Here is a 21319-nt window from a genome sequence, read left to right as displayed (position 1 = left end):
AGGAAATGCAGGACAAACCCTGCTCTTGTGTTCAGGTTACTTCCTCTTCTCAGTTTCTAATTATTATTATTATCATTATTATCATTATCATTATTATTATTATTGTTGTTGTTATTCAGGCAAAGGGCTGGATGTGTTGGTCACCCCTGTCCCCTCTCCAGAAGTGACATTTGCTCCTTATCCCTGGAATTAACTCAAGGAAGGCAGGACAAACCCTGTTCTTGTGTTCAAATTATTTCCTCTTTTCAGCTTCTATTTGTTGTTGTTGCTATCGGTGGTACTGTCAATAATAATAACAACAACAACAACAATAATAAATAGTATTATATAACATGAAATGTGTAATTTTAGCTTCTATTTGTAATTATTATTATTATTAACAACAACAACAATAATAACAACAACAATAATAATATATAATATTAAATTTGTCATTTTCAGCTCCTGTTTGTACTTATAAAATGTGTCTGACCAAGCCTGGAAATGCAGCCAGGACCAACCCTGCTCTACCAGGGCTCCCTCCTCTGCCCCAGTGCAGCACCAGGGGCTCCTGCAGAGCCTGGGATTCACCAAAACAAGGGAGGGTAAAGTCATCTGCTGGGATTACACTGTGCCTTCAACAAAACTGGGAGCAGAATCCATTGTTTCCATCAGGAATGCACTGAGCAGCAGCAGCCCAGTGTGCTCACCTGGTGACACAGCCCAAACCCAGAGAATCTCACAGAGGGAGCCACTACTGCACCAAACCCCGGGCAAAAAGCCACCTCAGGCATCTCAGGGAGTTATTTTTTGCCTTCTCTCATCTCCAAGGAGAACACACCTCCATGGAGCAGCTCCTGCCATGTGCTGTGCATCATGTGCTGGGCTGAGCCTCCACTGCAGACTCTTACATAAGGGATCCTGCTGCAGAGCCCTGCTGGGATCCTCCCTCTGCTCAGGGCTGGCCTGGCACTCCCTGCCAGGTGATTCCTGCACTCCACACATCCCTGCTCCATCCCAGTGTCCACTCTACACATCCCTGTTCCATCCTAATTTCCACTCCACACATCCCTGTTCCATCCCAGTGTCCATCCCACACATCCCTGCTCCATCCCAGCCCTGCTCCCCGCATTCCACACATCCCTGCTCTATCCCAATGTCCACCCCACACATCCCTGCTCCACCCCAATGTCCACCCCACACATCCCTGCTCCATCCCAATGTCCACCCCACACATCCCTGCTCCATCCCAGCCCTGCTCCCTGCACTGCCTCAAACCTCCCTGCTCCATCCCAGTCCTTCCTCTCCTGGGGCTGCAAACCTGCTTTGGTGATTTGCTTCCTGAGCCACCCGTGGCCTGGAGACTTGTGCAACAGGAAAACTTGTATTAATTCACCCAACAGATCACTCAGGAAATGTTTCTTACCTTTAACATTTCAACTTGGTTTCCAAGTCCCTTTGTGCACAGTTCCATGACTGAATAGGAACAGAAAGTGTCCCTTATTTTATACTGGCTGACAGTAGATAACCAGAGAAAAAGGTTGGATTCCAGCTCCATAGGAGGAATTAAAATTGACTGGTGTCCAGAATACACACTGGGAAGAACATAAAGGAAGAAAACATCTTTGTGCAGCTCGTAGTTATCTTTAAATTAATATTTACTGTATTAGCACGTTATGTTCCTGCTAAACCAAAAGCAGGCTGTGGGACTCTGCAGCTGAGGCAAACTGGAGCAGCAGCATTTGAAAAATGCAACTTACTGTACAAGAATAACAATCTGTGCACACACACAAACGTGCCCAAACACTGTCAGTGAGGGAACAGAACTGGCTCAGCCCCACACAGAACAAAAAACTCCCTTATTGCAACACATAATCAAGGAAGAAAGGGAAAAGAAACATTCTGGAGCCAGGAGCATTTGGAGGCACAAACAAACACAATCGAGATGGGATAATCTGCAGGAAAAGGGAACGTGGTGCTGTGAGTTCAAAGACAAATCCCCCCCCCACTGTAAACCAGTCACTTTGGTCATGTCAACACGTCTGGAATTACACCCAGAGGGACCCATTTCCAGAGGGACAGAGTTAATCTGTCCCTTTCCCCCCACAGAGAGAAAAAAGTCCTACCTGCAAAGGCACCAGAGCACGAATCCCAGCCCGCAGTAGGGGTCGAGGCAGATGGCAATCTGCCGGGAGGAGTAGAGCTCACACTGCAGCTTGATGGCCCTGCACAGGCCACTGACAGCAGCGTGGGACATCTGCAACACAAGGGGGACAACAGGGGACATCAGCAACACAGGGGGACATCAGCAACACAAGGGGACATCTGCATTCTAGGATTGCCAAGGGACTTTTCCAGGCTTCTGCAGGACTTTTGCATTGTACCTCTGATGGTCCACTGTACCTCTGATGGCCCATCAAAGCCCATCCCCTCCCCTCCCCGGGAAAAACCCCTTTGCCAGGCCCCTCACGTGAACTCAGCACAGACCCAGGAGATGCTGGAGGCTCCTGGCATGGCCTGTGACATCTTTTCTTTCCCTTACTCTCCCTTACCCTTCTCCTGTCTTTCCTTTCTCTCCCTTATGCATTTTCCCCCCGGGGGTTATCCCTGTGATAGATGATATAGATGACAACAGCCAAAAAGCTGACACACCTGTTCAAACAAAATTGTTAAGATGAATCCTACCTGTATGTGTTTAAAATAAACCCTACCTAGATATGTTTTCAAACACCAATTATTCAGTGTCGTTTCACTCTAATCCACCCCAAGGGAATTATTGATAAGAACCTGGGTTACCCCACCCCTTTTTTTCTGGGGTGGGTTGTAACAAGGGGACATCAGAAACACAGGGGGGACATCAGAAACACAGGGGACATCAGCAACACAGGGGGGACATCAGAAACACAGGGGACATCAGCCCAGGGGAGAGGTGCTTTCTGCAGGAGCCTCTGAGCCCCAGTGACCAGGAGCAGAGACAGCAACAGTTAAAGCTACAGGGGTTGAAGCTCCACCTCAACGGAGGAAGAACTTCCCATGACAGTGGCAGAGCCCTGGAACAGCTGCCCAGGGAGGCTGTGGAGTTCCCCCCTCTCTGGAGACATCCCAAACCCCCTGGATGTGCTCCTGTGTCACCTGCTCCAGGTGACCCTGTCTGGGCACTGAGGTCCCTTCCAACCCCAGCTATGCTGGGATCCAGGCATCCCTGATTCCAAACACACCTGAGCATTAAGGGCAGTCTAAAGCTTTCAGTTTTACTTTCTTATCCTCCTTTTTTTGCCAGCTGCACCCCTGTTCTGGTCCTGGTGAGGGAAAGCAGGAGCTCAGAGCTCTGCTGCTCTCCCAACAGGCAGCTCTCCAGAGGGAGGCAGCAGCAGAATTCCTGATCCCACCCTTGAGACCTGTTTTCCTCCACTGCAGAACTAACTCAGTGAACTAAAGTCCTCAGCTTTGTTAGAAGGAAATCAGGGTCTTCATTTAAGCTACAAGGACCAGCTTTGGTGGGGGTCAAGGGGAGCTGGCTCAGAAATCAGCCAGAGACATCTCCTACCCCATTACTATACCTTTACTCCTGTGAGCATGCCCGTTGTGGAGACACTAAAATCTAGATATGCCAACATTTCAGGCGTGGGTGGCTTATAGATCTGGGCCAGTCGCTTCCTGGGCAAGTCATCTGTGCAAGAGAGGAACAAACAGGTTAGTTTTGGTTCCTGAACTGCTACTTGAAAGGAGAACACAACTTTCAAAAAGCCAGAGAGGGAGGGAAAAAGCTTTCTATTAATTCTCTTTCCAAAAGAGACAGACTGGTGTATGGCAGGAGTCTTGCCAAAGCTCCCACGTAGGAATTTATTTATTCTCAGGAAAAGGGAGAGAAAAGACCAACTTGCCCTTGAATTAAGGAGATTAAAGTTGGCTGCAGCAAGGCTGGTCTGTACAGCCATTTTCCATGCACAGCTCAACAAACGCTCCCAGTGAACAAGGTCACAATTAGATTCCCTCTTGGACAGTTTTTGTAAATGTTCAAGCAAATTCTCCAGAGCCAAATGGGGGGACAGTCCCTCTGGGAGTCACCAATCACCCAAGTGATTCACACAAGTTCCAGAAGCCTTTTTGCCCCACCTGTGTCGATGATGGTTGGCCAGGTTTTCACATCCACAGCTCCAGCTGCCTCCCTGGACTTGAGCAGCCTCATCAGGGTCTGGGTTGTGAGGATACAGGCGGCTTTGCTGACCTGGAGAGAAAAACACTCACTGCAAAAAAGAGACAAAACCCTGGCCTGGCAGCACTGCCACTGCAAGGCCTGCTGTTCAGGGACTGTTTTATCACCTCCAGCCAGTTTCCCTCAGCAAACCTGAACTCCCCTTCTCTGCCTTTTGCACACCCTGCTCTGCTTTTCCTTCACTAAACCTCCAGTGCAGCCCAACCTGCCCAGGACCTGCCAGAACCTTCCGGGCAGGCGACGACGCGGCACAGCCACATCCAGCTTTCTCCCAGGGAGGGACTCTCCCCGTCCAGCTGTGGAGGGCAGTGACTGAGCAGCTCTGGGTGGGTGCCTGGCACCCAGGCAGGGTGTCCCCAGTGCCCCAGCCCCCCTTTGCTCACCTCCACAATCATCCTCACGGTGGGCAGGGTCGCGGTGAGGCTCTGGGCGTGGGGCGGGCGCACGGTGACGGGCACACAGCCGGCGTACAGGCAGCCATAGAAGGCTGTGATGAGCTCAATGCCTGCAAGGACAGGGCAGCTGGAGCAGGGGACACCAGCGAGGGACACCCTGGGGACACCCTGGGCACTGCTGCTCCTCCAGGAGGTTCCTTCCTGCTGGGTAAGGGGGACGCTCCCATGGCGCGGATGCACACCGAGGGCAGGAAGTTTGGGATAGGGGATTGGGAAGGTAAAGCACAGAAAATCATCTCCACTGTACAGGAAAAGGACATCTCGAGTGTCAGCTGACTCAAAGGCAGTCAGGACATGGAGCAGTGTCTGGCAGGGCTGTAGGTACACACTGGTGACCAACTCACACCAGCAGCGAGTGTCTGTCCTGGATTTCCATATCCCAGTGAGGAAACCAAAGAAAGCCCAGGCTGCACTGGCTCCCAGTGGGGCCCAGCCATTCCCAAAAACCACTCACCAGGAGGATAAAGAAGCACCACATTGTCTCCTGCATTGAGATGTCCTTTGTCACAGAGCACTGACGCGATTCTCTCGGCCTTCTTGTGCAGCTGAAGGCAGGTGGCTGTGCACACAGTGGTTCCCTTGAAAGGACACAAAAATGCTCGAAACGGGGGCTGGCACAACCCCAAGTGGCTGCTGTGAGATCAAACCAAGCTTGCTGGGCTAGCAGGAGGCTACAGCTACGAGTTATCTCTACCTAAAGGCTGCTGGCGCTCAGTGAGCCACTTATCCACTACGGTATCAAAGGACAGAGATGGAGTTAGATCTGCTCTAGAAAATTCTACCTTCCAGGGAGTCAAGTTCAGGTCTTCTCGCACCAGAACCTTGCCAGAATATACTCAACAGGGATACACCATTAACTGATACAGGAACCAGTGGGACCTACAAACAGGCTCAGTTTGAAAACGAAGCCTCGAACCGTGAGAGTCGTTCGCTGAAGGGACCTACAGGGTCAAAGGGTCAAGTTTTGAGTTACAAACCTATGGGCAAAGGCTGATACAGAGACTAAAGAGAGGCACTGCAGAGGGCAGAAGATTTTAAAGACAGTCTCAAACTGGCACTGAATGAATAACACGTGGGCCTTGAAATCCAAGAGCTCAGCACTGACCGTACCTTGGCGTTCAGCAAAAGGAAGAGTGGGTGGTCAGGAGTGGCTTGAGCTCTCCACTGCAACACCTCTGTCAGGAACTGGTGCTGGAAGAGAGAGGCAGGAATTTAACACCAACCAGAGCTGGAGGGGAAACCCCTTCCCCTTCCCCAGCTCTGATCAGAGCTAATTTACCTTTTTAACTAAATCGTTGTCTTCCAGCTGGCCCAGGTCTCTCCCCGAGGCCTGAGCGATTCGCTTCCCAGCAACCAGGTTCCCCACCATCACAGAGGCAGGGCCCACGCCTGGGGAGAGAGAACAGCCTGGAATGGGCACTCTGGGAAAGCAGAGAGAAGGTACAAAGAGTGTCTGCAGGATCCCACCGCTCCCGGGCACGGATGCAGGAGGAGAGGGAATGAAACCCCACTGAGGGAGTTCAGCAGGCACTGCTGGTCTCTGCTCACCAGCAGGGAGAATCCCAGTGAGTTCAAAGGTAGGAATCAAAATTCCTGACTAACACATGCAAAGGAGAGGCCTCAAACACGCCCCAGCCACGGGGCATGAGACAGGCTCTGGTCCCACAGGGAATGGGACACGGAGTGGGACACGTCACCACCGACACCAAAAGGGCCCCAAAAGGGGCTCAGGTTACCTGGCTGTTTCTGCCTGGGCTTTGGCAAGTTTGTCACACAGGTGTGTGGGCACATGAGGATGTTGCAGGGGTGCAGAGAGCCCTCCAGAAAGTGCTGTTTGGTTTGTGAGATGTGGATCCCTCCCAGTGGAGTTTTTGGCAATGTGTTGGCTGGCACGAGAGCAAGGCAGTACACACCCACTTGGTGAATGCTGTCAATGGCCTGCAGAGAGGAGAGATGGTCACTGCAGCTCCTGCTGCTGCTGTTGCTGACTGCACTGGCACTGCAGGGCAAATCCCTGGATTTCTGAGGTGCTGGAGGAGCGAGTCAATCACTGACATCCCGTTTCACCCCTGCACCACCAGCCAGCCCTGCAGGGAGAGCCCCAAGTGCTGGCACATCCCTGCCTTTACAGCCCATTCCACAGACACCAAATCCATTTTTAAATCCTTCATGACCAAAATCCCAAAATACCCACAGTTGCCTGATGAATCACAGGATTCTGATCTCGGGATTGTATCCATCTGTCTCCTCTGAACCATCACACTCTGTTCCTTTCTGCCCACCTCAGCATCCAGGCATCTGATCCATTATTCACAGCACCTGATTTCCCTCCCCAGCTTGCACACTTCATACCCTGAGTGTCATTCCCAGGAAGGACACACATGCAGCTTTCAGAGGAAGTATTTGCTACTCATTCTGCTTTTAGGACCACACTCATTCAGCTGGTTTAACCTTCCTCTGCTCACTGTCTCCCTGCTGAAAATGCAGCTCCAAACTCTGAGCTCCTCAGGATCCAGACTAAAAGCAGAACTCCAAAGCTTGAGCACAGATCTGCTCAGCAGTGCTGAGGGAACTGTTCCTCCAGGTTGGAAAGGACCTTAAAGTTCATTCCATTCCCCCCCCCCCATGGACAGGGACACCTTCCACTAGCCCAGGTTGCTCCAACTTGGCCTTGGAGCAACTTCCAGGGATCCAGGGGCAGCCACAGCTTCTCTGGGCAACCTGTGCCAGGGCCTCCCCACCCTCCCAGGGAGGAATTGCTTCCCAATATCCCATCTAACCCTGCCCTCTGGCAGTGGGAAGCCACTCCCTCTTGTCCTGGCACTCCAGTTCCTTCAGGGCACAACAGAACACCTTGGACACAGGAGATGCAGCAGCTTGTGACCCTGCACAAACCCCCTGTGCCAAGAGGGATCCAGAGCCTTTGCTCCCTCCATCCCAGCGTTCTCTCCATCCCTGTTCTCTCTCCATCCCAGTGTTCTCTCCATCCCTGTGCTCCCTCCATCCCACTGTTCTCTCCATCCCTGTTCTCCCTCCATCTGGGCCATTCCTCTGCTCTTCCCACCCCCCCAAAATGTCCCCCCCTGACCTGCAGCACCCGACTCATCCACTGGAAGCTGTCCTCCTCGGAGGCATCCGGCCTCTGCTCCGCCACCACCACGATCCTCTCGTCGTAGAACACGGACACGGAGAACACGGCGATCCTACGGGAAAGGGGGAGAGCCCCAGAGGCACAAATTCCAGCTCTGTTCCTTGGGAATGGGGAGCCCCAAGGCAGAGCTTGTGAAAATAACCAGGGGAGCAAAGACAGAGAGAAAAAAAATCAGGCAATTCAAATGGAAAAGGAAAGACTGGGAAGTGTTTAAGGGGTTAATTCCATCTCCGGGTGAAACTTCCACATGGCAAAGTCCTCCCAACCTGCTGTCACATTCCTGTTCCAACCTGTGGCAAATCACCAAGGTAAGAAGCCTTAAAGGCACCCACATGATGGTTTAAAATTTCCCTCTGGAGACACAAGATCCAGCCCTGCCTGAGGATCTAAAAAATATCAACAACTGCCAAATAAAAACCAAGTGTCTTTGGGCATTAATGAAACCCTTCCTTGCTGCAGAGCACCAGCCAGCAGCTAAAGACTAAAACTCTGCAGAGACAGGGAATTAAATTCTCCATGGGGCTGACTTGTGACTCCTTCCCCTAAAGCACAAAGACTCCATGGAAAGCCAGGCTGGATACTGGGAAGAGGGTGGACAGTGGGGAAAAAGACCCGTGTTGGTCGGGCAGGATCAGGCCAATCACCACCTAAGTCAAAAATACATTGACTTTAACTGAGCTGCCCAAAGGGAAATCCAAGATAACATTGAAGACCCTGTTTCCCTGTATTCCATGGGGGTTTCTGGTGCTGACCTTCCTCTGTAAACTGTCTTGATGGACTCCACGGCCAGGCCGGTGGCCACGATGTCGTCGGCGTTGTGCCTCCGCCCGCTCACCATCAGCAGCCCGTCCATCTTCCCCACCACGAACACCAGACTGCCCTGCAGCACAAGGAGCCACCTCTGAGTTCTCCCCACACTCCCTCTGGCCCCAAGGGCTTCTCTCTGAGCCCCTGGAGGCCCCGAGCAGAGGGACAGAGCGGTGCCGAGCTCGGAGCTGCCTCACGTACGGGGCCGACAAATCCCAGCAAACCGGAGCGGACAAAGGGCACTTCCCCCACTGGAGAGCCTGAGGAGTTCACAGGGATCACCTGCAACACATTGGGGAGCACGTTGGAGGCCAGTGGGTTTGCCTGAGGGCAGAAAAACCTTCCCCACACCCCTTTATGTGAGCCCTTGGTGCAGTCGTTGTTTCAGCAGTGGGGGAGATGTCTGTGCAAGGGGAATGCTCAATACCCCTGACTGTAAGGAGCTTCCCAGGGTATATTTTTAAAAAAACAACATTACACTTCAGTTACAAACCCAAGGGATTACACAAGGCTACCAGTTTTACAGAGAAAACAGGGCAAGGACATTCTGCTGTACATACCTCGAAAGTGTTCTTTGTCACCCCTGCCAGCCCATAATACATCATCCCTCCTGCTCTGGAGCTCACACAGATCTCACCAATCTCGTCTGTTTTGCAGAGCTGGGGTGGCCCATCGGGTTTCACAATGCACATCATGCCTAGGACAGACCAGGCTTTGTTAAAACAGCCCCCAGACTTGGCCTTGGGTGAGAAGTGACCCCCTGAACGGTGACAGGAATGACAGTCTGGCCCTGCCCCACCTCCCCCACAACAAGGCTGGCTATGGGAGAGAACATTGACCTGTTCCTCTCCTAAAACAGCCCCAGAACAGTCTTTTAGGAGCCTCCTGCCTGTTTTTACCTCCTGGCATCACGTGGCCAACGTCCTGGACGGTGAGAGCAGAGTTTTTATCTTCAGTGTTGACCCGAATCACCCCGAAGCTCAGCCCGTTCATGGACAGGATGGCTCTGCCTGGCAAAGGGGCCCCAGGGACTCCAGGCCTTTGAAGGACAGAAAATCAATGAACACACTCCATCAGGCACCCGGCTGGAGACACCACAGCAACAGAAAGAGGAGGATTTCAGTGTCTCTGCTTTGCACAGCGACTTAAAACCGAGATGGGCAGGAGGAACTGCCTTCCCAGAAGAGCCACGCTGATCAATCCCTAAAGAATTGTGTTCCTGGGCAGTGCAGCTCCTCTCCCAGCTCGTTATCTCCCCCAGTGCTAATCCCCAGCTCCTGGGTCAGATGACTGCAGGGCTGTTTGTCACAGAAGGCAGGGGATGAAAATGTCCAGAGCGGTCTCAAATCTAACCCCAGGCTCAGAACACCCATCCTGTGACCCTGTGACTCCCAACACCCCCCTGGCTGTGGAGCTCAGGAGCAGGAAAAGCAGCTGTGGGGATCAGGAGCAGGAAAAGCAGCGGCCAGGCCCTGCTGAGCTGCTCCAGCCCAGGACACACTCGTGTCTCAGGAGGGATATTTATCAGCTCAGCCTCTCCAGGTATCTCAGCACACCCAGCAAATGTCAGTGGAGTTCATTACATGCTTAAATCAACTCTGAGCAAGCCATGTGTGAACAAAGCCCAGCCTGGATGAGTCAAACCCAGCAAACAGACGGCGACGGTACCTCCGGATCGCGATGGTCATCGCCTCGGGCGAGGTGGCACAGGGACAAATCGCCTCTGGTTTGAGCCCATGGCTCTGGAACAAGCTCAGGAAGGCATCACAAGAGGAGACAGACCCTGGGAAGAGAGAAAATGTCCTACTAGGACCTCACAGGATTTGATTTGATGCCCATCTACGGGAAAGGTCGGGAGGAGGATGCAGGAAACGACGAGAGGAAGCGGCTTCGAGTTGTGCTGGGGAGGTTTAAGTTGGATATTAAGGAAAATCTCCTCACTGAAAGGCTGGCACAGGCTGCCCAGGGAAGTGGTGGAGTCACCAGCCCTGGAGGGAATTAAATGATGTGTGGATGTGGCACTTGGGGACGTGGCTTGGTGGTGAACGTGGCAGTGCCGGGGAAGCAGTTGGGCTCGATGATCTTAAAGGTCTTTTCCAACCTAAACAATTCTCTGATTTTATAAACTGTCTCCCCACTGCTCCCAGCCCAACCTCTTCCTGTACTTTGCAGGATCTCTCAGACCCCAAGGGGTGGAAGGATGGGAACCCCTCGTTCTGGTGCCCGAGCACCACGAGCCAGAGCTCCGAGATCTCCTCGGGGGTGTCTCCCAAGGGAGTGGAGGTTGATCCCACAGGACACCAGCTGAGCACCCCCTGCCCTGGGAGCCCCCAGGCTGCCCCCACTCACAGGGATTTGCACCATCAGTGACGATCAGCATCCTCAGGGAGCTCAGACTCACGTCTCTTTGGTCTCGATGGGCCATCATGGCCCAGTGCAAGTCTCGACACTTCACCAAAGCCACTTTTGCTGCAAACCAACACAAAAAACCACAGGTGAGGACAAATAAAAACCTTCCACGAGTCACTGTCATCCACATTCCCAAATGAGGAAGCTCTCACCAAAGCAAGGAAGCCTTAATTAACTGAGCCTGCTTAACAGCAAACCCAACACACAGTGGCATCTGCTGTGGCCTGCAGGCCACTGCCCACCACCTGAGCCAGGGTCTGTCACCCTCACAGCTCCTCCTCCAAAGGCCACAAATCATTACCACCCTCTGGATGCCCTGGGATCAACAGCTCTTGCTGTGCTCAACCATTCCCTTGGTTTCATCCAAGAAACTGGCTCCAAGTCAGGAGGTCCCCCCCAAGTTCCCCCATGCTCACACGGCATTAGGATTTATTTAGGAATAAATCAGAATTTGTGCATGTTTAGAAATAAATGGCACAGTCCCCTGCCCTCCCAACCTGCTGTCACATTCCTGTTCCAGCCTTGGAGCAGGTGGCAAATTGGTGGAACCAGCCTTGGAAAACTGGTGGCAAATCAGCCCTGTAAGAAGATTTACAGGTATCTACACGACGCTGGGGGCTTAAAATCTCCCCCTGAGCCTCACACGAGCTCCAGCCATGCCTGAGCATCCAGAATATTGGGTCTACAGCTGCCAAATAAAAATTTTTGGACATGAGTGACACTCTCATCCCTTGAGATTTGTCAGGGGAGGGCAAGAAGATGGGATCTGATGCATCTGAGATTTTAATGCCCCCCTGAGAGCTCCAGGGTGGAGCTGTGGGATGTCCTGAGTTACCTTTGTGGGCATGGACCCTCTGCACCCAGGAGAGAGGGCAGGTTTTCATCACAGAATAGGGCACGCTGATGGTGTGCAGTTTGTTCATTACATTCTGAAAAGCAGGAGAAAGGTGGTTAGAAAAGGGCTCACAAACCTTTTATCGAGCAGAATTTAAGAGTCACTCTCAGTTCCCATCAACCCCTGCCATGAATTCACAGGGGTTCAGTGGGGATGGTTCTGTGATTCCCTGGGAGAACTGCAGATGTGGCAGGGAGAGAAATGGTTGGTTTAACAGGTAATGGTCCTCAAATGCTGCCTTTACCACATTTCATTGACTCAAGGAATCCCAGACTGGTTCGGTCTGGAAGAGACCCCAAAGCTCCTCTCATTCCACTATCCCAGGAAAACCCGGCCTTGGACACTTCCAGGTATGGAGCAGCCACAGCTTCTCTGGGAAAACCATTCCAGTGCCTCCCCCCCACCCTCACAGGGAGGAATTTTTCCCTAATATCTAAAGCAACCATTAGTCATTAACCTCTCATTAATCCTGGAGGGCTCTGGAATGCTCCGACTCACCGTGAGAATTCCGTGCCACAGCCCTGCATCCTTCTTGAAGTCCAGCACATTCACTATCGTTTCACCTGGGAAAAGAAAGCTGGACTTGGTGAAGTGCAAGGTGGCAGGAGAGCTGCTGGAATGTGCCCGTGGATGAACCTGTCCCAGCCCCTGCCAGAGCTGCTCCACGGGCACGCGGAGCCCTCCTTACACGTGTGGCTGCTCCCAGCTCCTTGTCATGCTGAATAACAACTGCACATCCATTTCTGAGCAGGAACAGGGCCCAGAAAGCTGCCAGGAAATCACATCCCCAGCCTGGAACAGCCCATCAGCAGGACAGGAAGGCTCTGAGCCTCGTCATGCACGAGTGGTGAAGGAAGGGAAGGGGAGTGGGGAACATCATTCAAGCCCTGACTCCCAGAAGCAATGGAAACTCAAGTGATGGATTCCAAAAGACAGACTTTGCATTTTAAAGCACTTTGACCTACAGCTCTATAAATAGTTTCACTCGTGGATCAAGGAATTAGCTTGAATTACAAGGCAGACCAGACTAAAACTGTATCCCAGAGCAGAACTCTATGGAAATCTCACCAAAGTTTTCCCATCTCCACTTCTGGGTTACCCAAAAAAAAAAGCCTTATGGGACCAGAACAGCCCCAGCAAGGGGTATTTACACACCCTCGGGAACAAAAGTTTGGGAAGACATTTCCATGGGGAATCAGAGGGGACTTGAGCTCGCTGGAAAATGCTCCAGTTTCAATTCATTTGCTCCCCTTTTGGTTCAGCAGAACAGACCCAGCAACTCCCCAGACATGATGCAAACCCCACTTTTTACTCCTCTGCATTATGGTTGTGAAAATGATGCAATTTTGGATGGAAAAACATCACACTCAGCCTTCACTTCTGGGGGAGAATCAACCTGCGCTTTTTATTTCCTTTTTTTTTTTTTTTTTTTTTAAGCAGCTCTTGGTCACTCAGAGGCTGCTGTGAAACGCAGGAGAGGCAACCACACCAGAAGAGGCTGCTGACCCTCCGTTCCTTTGATGTCCTGTGCCCTCACCCACCTTCAGAGTAGTTGCAGGCCTGAGACAAGGCTTGGCAGTGGGCCAGCATGGCCACCCGGGACACCGTGACCCCCATGACACTGCCCTCCTTGCTGGTCTTGTACTGCAGGAGAGAGGAGAGAGTCAGGGAGGGACCTCTGGATCCCGTGGGTGGAGGAGATTCAACCACAAAATGCAAATGAAATCAAGTTTCCTTTCTCTGAAGCTGCTGAGGCAAACCCCAAAGCCACGTGCTGGCAGGGTCAGCCCCGAGGGGATGGTTCTTGGGGGGGCAGCTCCAGGGAGGTGGGGGATAAAAATGGGTGTGCTGGTGTTTATCTCACTGCCACTGATGCTCACAGCATCTCTCCCTGCTCCCACAACAAACTGAAAAGCCAGTCTGTGATTGAAGGATGGCCAAATCACTCCTCAAACCACTGCAGTCCCTGGAAGTTGCCTTCTGGCTCACAAAGAAAGATCAGCTCTGCCAGGAAGAACCAGAACTCAAACTGAATGTGTGTTATCCAGCACCATCTCAGGGCTCAGCTGCCTCCACTCCTCACTTTCTGGAACAGGAACAGTTCTCCAGCTCATTCCAGTCAGTGCCCAAGGCCACGAAGGGACTCAAAAACTAAAAAACTCAAAAACTAAAAGGAGCTTCCCAGCAGGATGTCCCCAGTGAAAGCCTCGTTTCAGTGGCAAGAAAGTGGGGAGTTTAAGGGAGTGAGGTGAAACTATTCTCCCTCTGGTGATTAGAACATTAAATTCAGCTCATGGAAGCCACTTTCCATTCCCCATTCACTGCTTACCTCAATATATGCTGGCTCAGTTCCTGCTGCTGAGATGTTGGGCTGCCAGTCCTTGGGAGATTTGGAGAGATATTTTGAATCTGTCACAACCCATTTGAGTCTGGGCCAACCTGGAGCCAAAATTAAACAGCACATTAATATCAGCTTATTTACTGAGGGATTTATATTCTGCAGGAATGCACTAAACCCCATCATTTGTCCAAGCTGAGTTACACAAGCAGAATTCCAAGCCAAGCCCAGCTACCAACCAGAAGGTTCATCTCGTTTCTCATCAGGGAGTTCAGTGGGCAACAAGGTACTTCCTTCTCCTCAGGAAAGATCCCTGCAGCATTCCTAAAAATACCCTGTTGTATTGGGAATAAACTGCCTTGGAACCTGCCAAATGCCACTGAAGGGACCTGAGGACAACCCTGAGGTGGTTCCTCGTGGCTTCCAGAACCCCAAAGTTCCACCAGACACGTGGACTGATCTCACCACGCACTCAAAACCCACAACAGTTTGGTGACAGGACCAGAAGTCGCCCCCTTTGCCCCCCCCCCAGATGCCTCCAGGCTCCTGGAAGCTCCTTTCAGCCAGTTCAGCTCCAGTAGAAGCACCACCAGGAGCTGCCACAGAACTGACTCACCTTTGAACTGCACAATTTCCCCGTTCTGGGTTTTTGGGAGCCCTTTCAGACACACTTCAGTGGTGAGGGCCAGGGCAATGCCACAGCTCCCCAGCAGGAAGCCAATCTGCTGCCCACCAGCATCCTGAGGGAAGAGGGGGAGAAGTCACTCCCTGTTCTAAGGTGACCTGAAGTGAGATTCCCCCTCACCAAAATCCAGGGTTTGGTAACGCTCTGGGAACTGGGGAGGAAGAAGAAGAAGAAACAACCCATTCCCACAAACACCCAGAATCACAATTAGAGCAAGCTGGCCTAGTGGAAGGGGTTCCCTACCCATGGAAGAGGGTGGAACTGGGTGGGCTTTAAGGTCCCTTCCAACCCAAGCCATCCTGGGATCCTGTGAAATACATCCCTGGCAGGATTAAAATGCACTGGATGTGAAATCCAGAGAGAACAAGTGCTCCTGCCCAGCATCCAGGCAGGGCTCACACCCCGTGCAGTGTCATTAATGGAAACCCAGATGCTCCAAAGAGGAATTGAGAGGTAAAACCAAAAAGCAGAAGGTGTAATTACACCCAAATAACGAGACCTCTCCATCCCCAGGAGCTGATTCCTGCTGCACAGTGACAAAAACCCTGAAATGAGGAGGCTCAATCAGGGACTGACTGGGCAAGGTTTGAATTTTTCATGTGGTTGTCACAGCAGTTTGTGCAGAGAAATGGAATCAGAGCTCTGTGATCCCAGAGTGTTCCCAGACCAGTTCCCACCTCTCCTGCCACATGTTTGCCAGGAGCCTGTTGCCTTTGCTTCCCTTAGGAAATCCTCTGGTTTCCCACAGCCCTTGACATGGCAATAATGTGGCAACAGTGCAGAGATTCTGGCCAAGGGGGTGAGGAAAACACTTCTGTGGAGCAAATAATTTACAAGAAGTGCCTCAGAAACCTTCAGGAACACTGAGCACCAGCAAGGCTGGACTGAGCCCCCCTCCCATCACCCAGGGGTGTCAGGTCCTCCCTGTTCTGCCTTCCCCAGAGATGAGCTGCAGGGAGGGGATGAAGGCTGCAGCTTTCAGGAGAACTGAGCAGCCCCAGCTGCTCAGCACAGCTCTGGTCAATATGTTTTTCCACTTGGAAATGCCATTCCAGGCTCCCAGAGGTCCTCGTGGGCACGGAGCTGCTCAGGCAGCAGCTGGAGGCTGGGAAAACGCTGTCAGAGGCTGATGGTCTGACTTGGTTTCCATCCCACCATCAGCCCACGGCTCCTCCAAGTTCCAGCAACGTTACCTTTCTGGTAAGAGGTACCTCTATAGGCACTGGGATCACTTCTGCCAGCAGACAGCCATAAAATGCCACCATGAACATCACGGGGTCGTTGTTGGGGTAGACAAGGGCCACCTGCAACCCACACAGGTGTGCTGTTACTTGAAACAGAAGTCAGAGCTGCACAGTTCAGACCTGCAGGGACTAAAACTCGGGAAACTTTGTGCTTTTTCACGTTTTTTTCCTCCCACAGAAGGCATGGAATGGGCCTGAGCTCCTCATGGAGTTGTCACCGTTCCCACAGGTCCCCACGTGTGAGGGTTGCTCACACAGCCAAAACACAGAGATCAGACCCTGGGTCTCTCTCAGAGCTGCAGAGCTCTGCCTCAGATGTATTTCAAAGCCCAGAGATAAAAAGCTGCTCCCAGAGGAGCCAGAGCCACTGCAAAATTACAGGAATTCCTTTCCCCAGTAGCCTGTCCCTGGGATCAGGGAACTGCTGTGCAAAGAACACAAGATCCCCGTGCCTGTGGCAAATTACAGCCCTCCCAAAACCCCAGAGGGAGAAGCAGGCAGCCTAAAGTGATTACCCTGTCTCCAGGTTTTAACACAGGCTCGTTTTTGGTCCCCAGTTTATTGAGCAGGGTGTAGGCCAGCTTGAGACTTCTGCTCCACAGTTTGCCTGGAACACAAGAGAACAGGGACTTGCACAGCTCCAAACCAGCCAGCACAGGGGAACAGTTCAACCCCTGGCTGCTCTCACCCCCTGGTGTGGCCAGGGAGGTTTTTGGGAGCCCCTTCCCCACCCTGTGCTGTCCCCACTGCTGCTCCCTGAGCAGGGGCAGGGAGGGCTCGGCCCCACTCACCATATGTGAGGGTGTAAACGGGTTTTCCTGTCACATCCAGGGCTGTCAGACAGGGACACTTGGCCTGGGTGGTCCCCCAGCGCTGCAGAGCTGCTTCCAGGGCAGGAGGCCAGTTACAAACCACTCCCAGGGGCTCCCCCTTCACCGGGGTCATCTGCCTGCCCTCGGGCTTGGGCTGGTTGGGGTCGGGCTGGGGAACTGAGAAAATGCAACACTATTTCCAGTAGATACATTGGAATGTTTCCAACACAATCCAAACACAATATTCCCACTCCTTTCCCACCCGTCACCCGCCCGCTGAGCTGGGAAGACACTGAAAACAAACGTTTTCAGCATTTAAAAACCCCCAGCCCATTTCTGCCCAAAACAAGCCATGGGGAACAGTCTTCTCCCAGGGAGCTGTTTAAAGGTGTTCAACACATCAAGTGAGGGGCAGGAACAGAGGTGGAGAAAAGGAAACCTTACAGAAATAATGGCTGGGATGAAACCTCCAGTAAGGACAATCCCTCCTGGGAAATTAATTAATGTGGCCTAAGCAAATGAAGGGGTTTCAAAAACCTATTTAAATAGTTTTCTTAAGAAGTTTAGTGCTGAGGAGGTCCCCCAGAGCTCAGCAGAACAAGTAAATTACTTCAAACACTGGGTTTGTGTCAGACTCTTCATGGAGGCTGCTGCAAACACTGAATCAGAGTCAACCAGGGCACAAATGAATTTTCTTTGCAGGTGTAACAGTAACAAATGATGAACAAAACCATTCCTTGTGCCATTACCTTCCACGATTTCTTCAAAATCATCCACAAAGAATTCTTTCAGGGGTGGTCTTTTGGGCCTTTTCAAGGTGTTGAGCAGCTGCTGAATTTTGGTGGAGACTCTGCTGCTCACAGGGACACCTGAAGGGGAAGATTTGGGCCAATAATAAAAGTGTTCTTCCTGTGCCTGTTACAAACATTTACACCTCAGCTCCTCCCAGTGCAGGGCACCCACTCATTCAGCTCTTGCTTTCTGTTATTAAAGCTGTGCCAGTGCAGGAGGGGCATTAATTTTGCATCAGCTCTGTATTAACTCTGGTCACAAAACGCCATTGACAGAGATTCGGTTTTTAAAGCATTTCCTCCCTTCCAAATCCTGATTTTCCTCAGCAGAGGGGACACACCAGGACACCAGTGTCACCTCCTGCACAAAGCCTTCACTCAGCCAGCCTGGAGCACCCTCAGCTCCACGGGAGCTCAACCAAGAGCCCGGAATTAAATCATTCCGTTCTTCCTTCTCCCTTTTTTGGGGACCCTGGGACAAAAATCTTTCCAAACCAATCAGCCCCACCCATGCATTTGTCATTTTTTTACCCTCCCATCCCTACCATCAGCAGTGTCCATGAGGCTGGAGCGGTTGGATCCCTTGTGCATCCCCTTCACAATTCCAGAGGGAGGGAGGTCGATCGCCGCCGGCCGGGCCGAGGGGGTGGAGGTAGTTGCTGTGACATCTGGGGGAACTGAGAAATTTTCTAAAAAGAGGGAAGAAATCGGTTAAATACTCCTTTTAAATCAGGTGGCACAAGCAAAAAAGTTGTCAGTGACCTGTCACCAACGTTTAAGGGTTTAAGGGGTCGGATGTCTGTTTAATTATTAATGCCAAACACTCTGATCCCTAAATGTGAAGCACATTTATCTGCTCTGGAAAAACCAAAAGCCAAAGGCTCCATGTCAGGAAAGTGGTTCAGCAAACCAGGATTCCTGTTCTTGGTTTCTAAACCTTGAAGCTCAATCTTGTGACATTCCAAACTTTAAAAAAAAATTAAAAAAATATAAAAGTTTGAGATTCACGTGAGCTCTGAAATCTCCAAAGCCCAGCACAAACCCCTCCCTCACCTATGCACTGGTTCCTCTTGCTAGAATTTGACTATTTAGCTTTTTTTGTCAGTCAGGGCTTTCAAAAACAAAACCATGTGAGAGAGAGTTTGACCAAAGCAGATCAGCAAAAATCGAGTTGGGTTTCAATTCCTTCCAGCTGGGTGGTTACAGAGCCTGCCCAGCACTGACAGAACAAACCCCACAAAAACAGGGTGAGCTGCTTGAAGGTGCAAGACACTGTCCTGCCTTGGAGAAGAGGCTGGAAGTGCATCCTGCAGGAATTTTCCAGTGAACTCTCTCTTAAATAAAGGGTTTTTTGCTTATGTGGGATTTCTTTACACGACCCAGCGGGTTCAGTCATCTGAGAGGGCAAGAATATTCTATTCTGGCTTAACAGCACCAGCAACTGGTGCTTACAAAGGAAAAAAAAAACCAACAAATTCGAAGCTCAGAGAGCCTGGAGCCAGATCCTACATAATTCCCACTGAAAGGGTTTTGTGGTTGGTTCTGTGTTGATTTCCCTTTTTCCAGGGATTAAAACCGACCCATTTCTGCATCCCTTTGGAGATACAGGGGCAAGAAACACTCCTCAAGCACTGCACTTCTCAGATCACTGAGAAGGACCTGGATTTGTGCAATCCAAACATCTGCAGGACTTTTTATTTCCCTCTCCAGAGAGATGCACAGAATTGTGTGAGAGCTCTGCTCACTTAAATCAGCTGTGAACACGGGGTGACTGTGGCAAATATGATTCTGACACAGATTTAAAGCTTCTACTGTGCATAAAACACTAATTAGATTAGACAGTAGATATTCTGTGGGTGAAAAGCTGTATTACCTTAATTCATTGCAAAAGGTAACGTGGCTTTCTGCATTCTCCAATTAAAAACAGCCTCTCTGCTTCAAAGACATTCATTATATCGACTACATTTTATGGGCAATTTCCTCAGTTTTCCATTTCAGGAAACAGTTTGCATCCCAGCAAATAAACAGACAAAAATAACGGCAATAAAAAACCCAAACAAATAAGTTGAAACAGTCCAAACCACCAGCACTTCTATGCACTGCTTGCCCCCAAACCAGTTAAGCAGAAGCAGAGAGCACACGGAATACAGACACGTCCTACAGGTGCAGGAATTCCCTCCCCAGCAGCTAAAAAAAGGACAAAAACATAACACAGAGCAAAAAAAAACAAACTTGGCCATTTCATACAGAAGCATCAGCAGCAAAGGAGCACCTCAGAGCCTCAGAAAACTGAGCCTGGGGGATCCAGATCTGTAGATTCTGCTCCATCTCCTCAGTACCTGGATGCTCTGGTTGTTCCTCAGCCAGTCAGGGCAGAGCTGGGCTGAAGCTTTACTCTGATCAACCCATTTTATTTTTTTTTTAAGGGCAGGTTCATTTGTTCACACACACAAGGCTGGGTTTGGCTCTTTCTCTTTCCTGATCTAAGGCAGACAACAAACCCTCGGGGCTCAGATGAGGATGGGCAAACACAAGCACTTCCCCACTCCACGGGCACAGACACCCCAAGGAATTTGGGACACGGATGGAAAAGCCACTTGCAAGGGGCAGCTTTGTGCCCACAGGAGCTCCTGAGAGCTGTAGACACAAAGCAACACAGCACAGAGGTTGTGCCTCCTGCTCTGCCCACGCTGTCCCTGGAGCCTCCCCGGCTTCCAGAGGCTCCTGCTCCCCTTTTCCAACTGCCTCGAATCTTCCGAAATTCTTCGGGGGGAAAAAAAAAAAACCCACAACGTGCTGGTGGGACTCCAACCAGCCCTGGCAGGTTCCATCAACACCAGCTAAACCCTCACTCCGAATTTCCCCGTGGGGAATGGACAACTCCAGCTTTATCAACACAGTCTGAACTCGAAGCGACCGGTTCTGTCGGCACCCAGCTCCTACCTATTCGAGTATTGGCAAATACATCAGCTAGTGACCCACTGGTCCCTTTGCCTTCTCCATGGGAAAGTGTAGAGGATGCTGATGAGGATGTGGATGACCCCTGAACAGATCGGTTGATCCAAGACTCAGCATTCTGTAAGCTCTGGTGCAATGCAGCAGAGAGAGCGGCCTGGCGCCTGAGCGAGCCCTCGTCCTCGGAGGCGGAAGACGTGTCTGTGTGGAAGCAGAGAGAAAATCTAACTGCTCAGGGGAAAAGCACATGGCACTGAACATGCTCTTTCCAATCACATATCAACAGGCTTTCACAGAGGGTCTGTTTTGCACTGGTCAAACCATTGAAGCAGGAGGGAACACACTCACCCCTGTTCGATTCACCTCAAGCAACGTCCTTCCCCTGGCTTCTCCAAGCCTAGGATTTATCCCTCATTACTTTTCCCTTCATATTCCACGACATCAGAAGCTTTTTTGCCTAGTTCTGAGCTTGGGAAGTGAGGGCTCAGTGTCCTTGTGGCAGAGAGCAAACTCCCAGGAACAAAGCAGAACTCAGGGAACGGCTGTGCCAAGGCCACAGCAGAAAATGCTTTTGTCTGGGGC

At 51.2% G+C, this 21319-nt stretch overlaps 1 protein-coding gene across 3 annotated transcripts in view; it reads right to left on the bottom strand.

The window, feature by feature from the left end:
• The window catches only part of DIP2B (disco interacting protein 2 homolog B), a 54815-nt gene that overhangs the window by 8765 nt on the left and 24731 nt on the right, over positions 1 to 21319 (bottom strand). Inside the window, exons 5-31 of one of the 3 annotated variants that reach the window (XM_027668507.1) lie at positions 20726 to 20938; positions 18328 to 18471; positions 17741 to 17860; positions 16971 to 17168; positions 16695 to 16786; positions 16129 to 16239; positions 14867 to 14990; positions 14242 to 14351; positions 13454 to 13556; positions 12411 to 12475; positions 11853 to 11946; positions 10958 to 11077; positions 10277 to 10391; positions 9508 to 9647; positions 9169 to 9305; positions 8810 to 8890; positions 8554 to 8681; positions 7739 to 7853; positions 6387 to 6588; positions 5930 to 6039; positions 5761 to 5841; positions 5105 to 5228; positions 4579 to 4700; positions 4096 to 4207; positions 3540 to 3649; positions 2106 to 2236; positions 1406 to 1574 (exon numbers count right to left, since the gene is read on the bottom strand). In XM_027668507.1, coding sequence (XP_027524308.1) covers positions 1406 to 1574; positions 2106 to 2236; positions 3540 to 3649; positions 4096 to 4207; positions 4579 to 4700; positions 5105 to 5228; positions 5761 to 5841; positions 5930 to 6039; positions 6387 to 6588; positions 7739 to 7853; positions 8554 to 8681; positions 8810 to 8890; positions 9169 to 9305; positions 9508 to 9647; positions 10277 to 10391; positions 10958 to 11077; positions 11853 to 11946; positions 12411 to 12475; positions 13454 to 13556; positions 14242 to 14351; positions 14867 to 14990; positions 16129 to 16239; positions 16695 to 16786; positions 16971 to 17168; positions 17741 to 17860; positions 18328 to 18471; positions 20726 to 20938 — 3371 coding nt within the window. The remainder of the gene's footprint in view (positions 1 to 1405; positions 1575 to 2105; positions 2237 to 3539; positions 3650 to 4095; positions 4208 to 4578; positions 4701 to 5104; positions 5229 to 5760; positions 5842 to 5929; positions 6040 to 6386; positions 6589 to 7738; positions 7854 to 8553; positions 8682 to 8809; positions 8891 to 9168; positions 9306 to 9507; positions 9648 to 10276; positions 10392 to 10957; positions 11078 to 11852; positions 11947 to 12410; positions 12476 to 13453; positions 13557 to 14241; positions 14352 to 14866; positions 14991 to 16128; positions 16240 to 16694; positions 16787 to 16970; positions 17169 to 17740; positions 17861 to 18327; positions 18472 to 20725; positions 20939 to 21319) is intronic. The other 2 variants (XM_027668508.1, XM_027668509.1) reach the window with 2 other exon arrangements.

Source organism: Corapipo altera, unplaced genomic scaffold, assembly GCF_003945725.1.
Source record: "Corapipo altera isolate COAL_440 unplaced genomic scaffold, ASM394572v1 290, whole genome shotgun sequence".
Lineage (NCBI taxonomy): Eukaryota > Metazoa > Chordata > Aves > Passeriformes > Pipridae > Corapipo > Corapipo altera.
The sequence above is the reverse complement of the archived record's forward strand: the minus strand, read 5'-3'. Positions and strand labels throughout refer to the sequence as shown.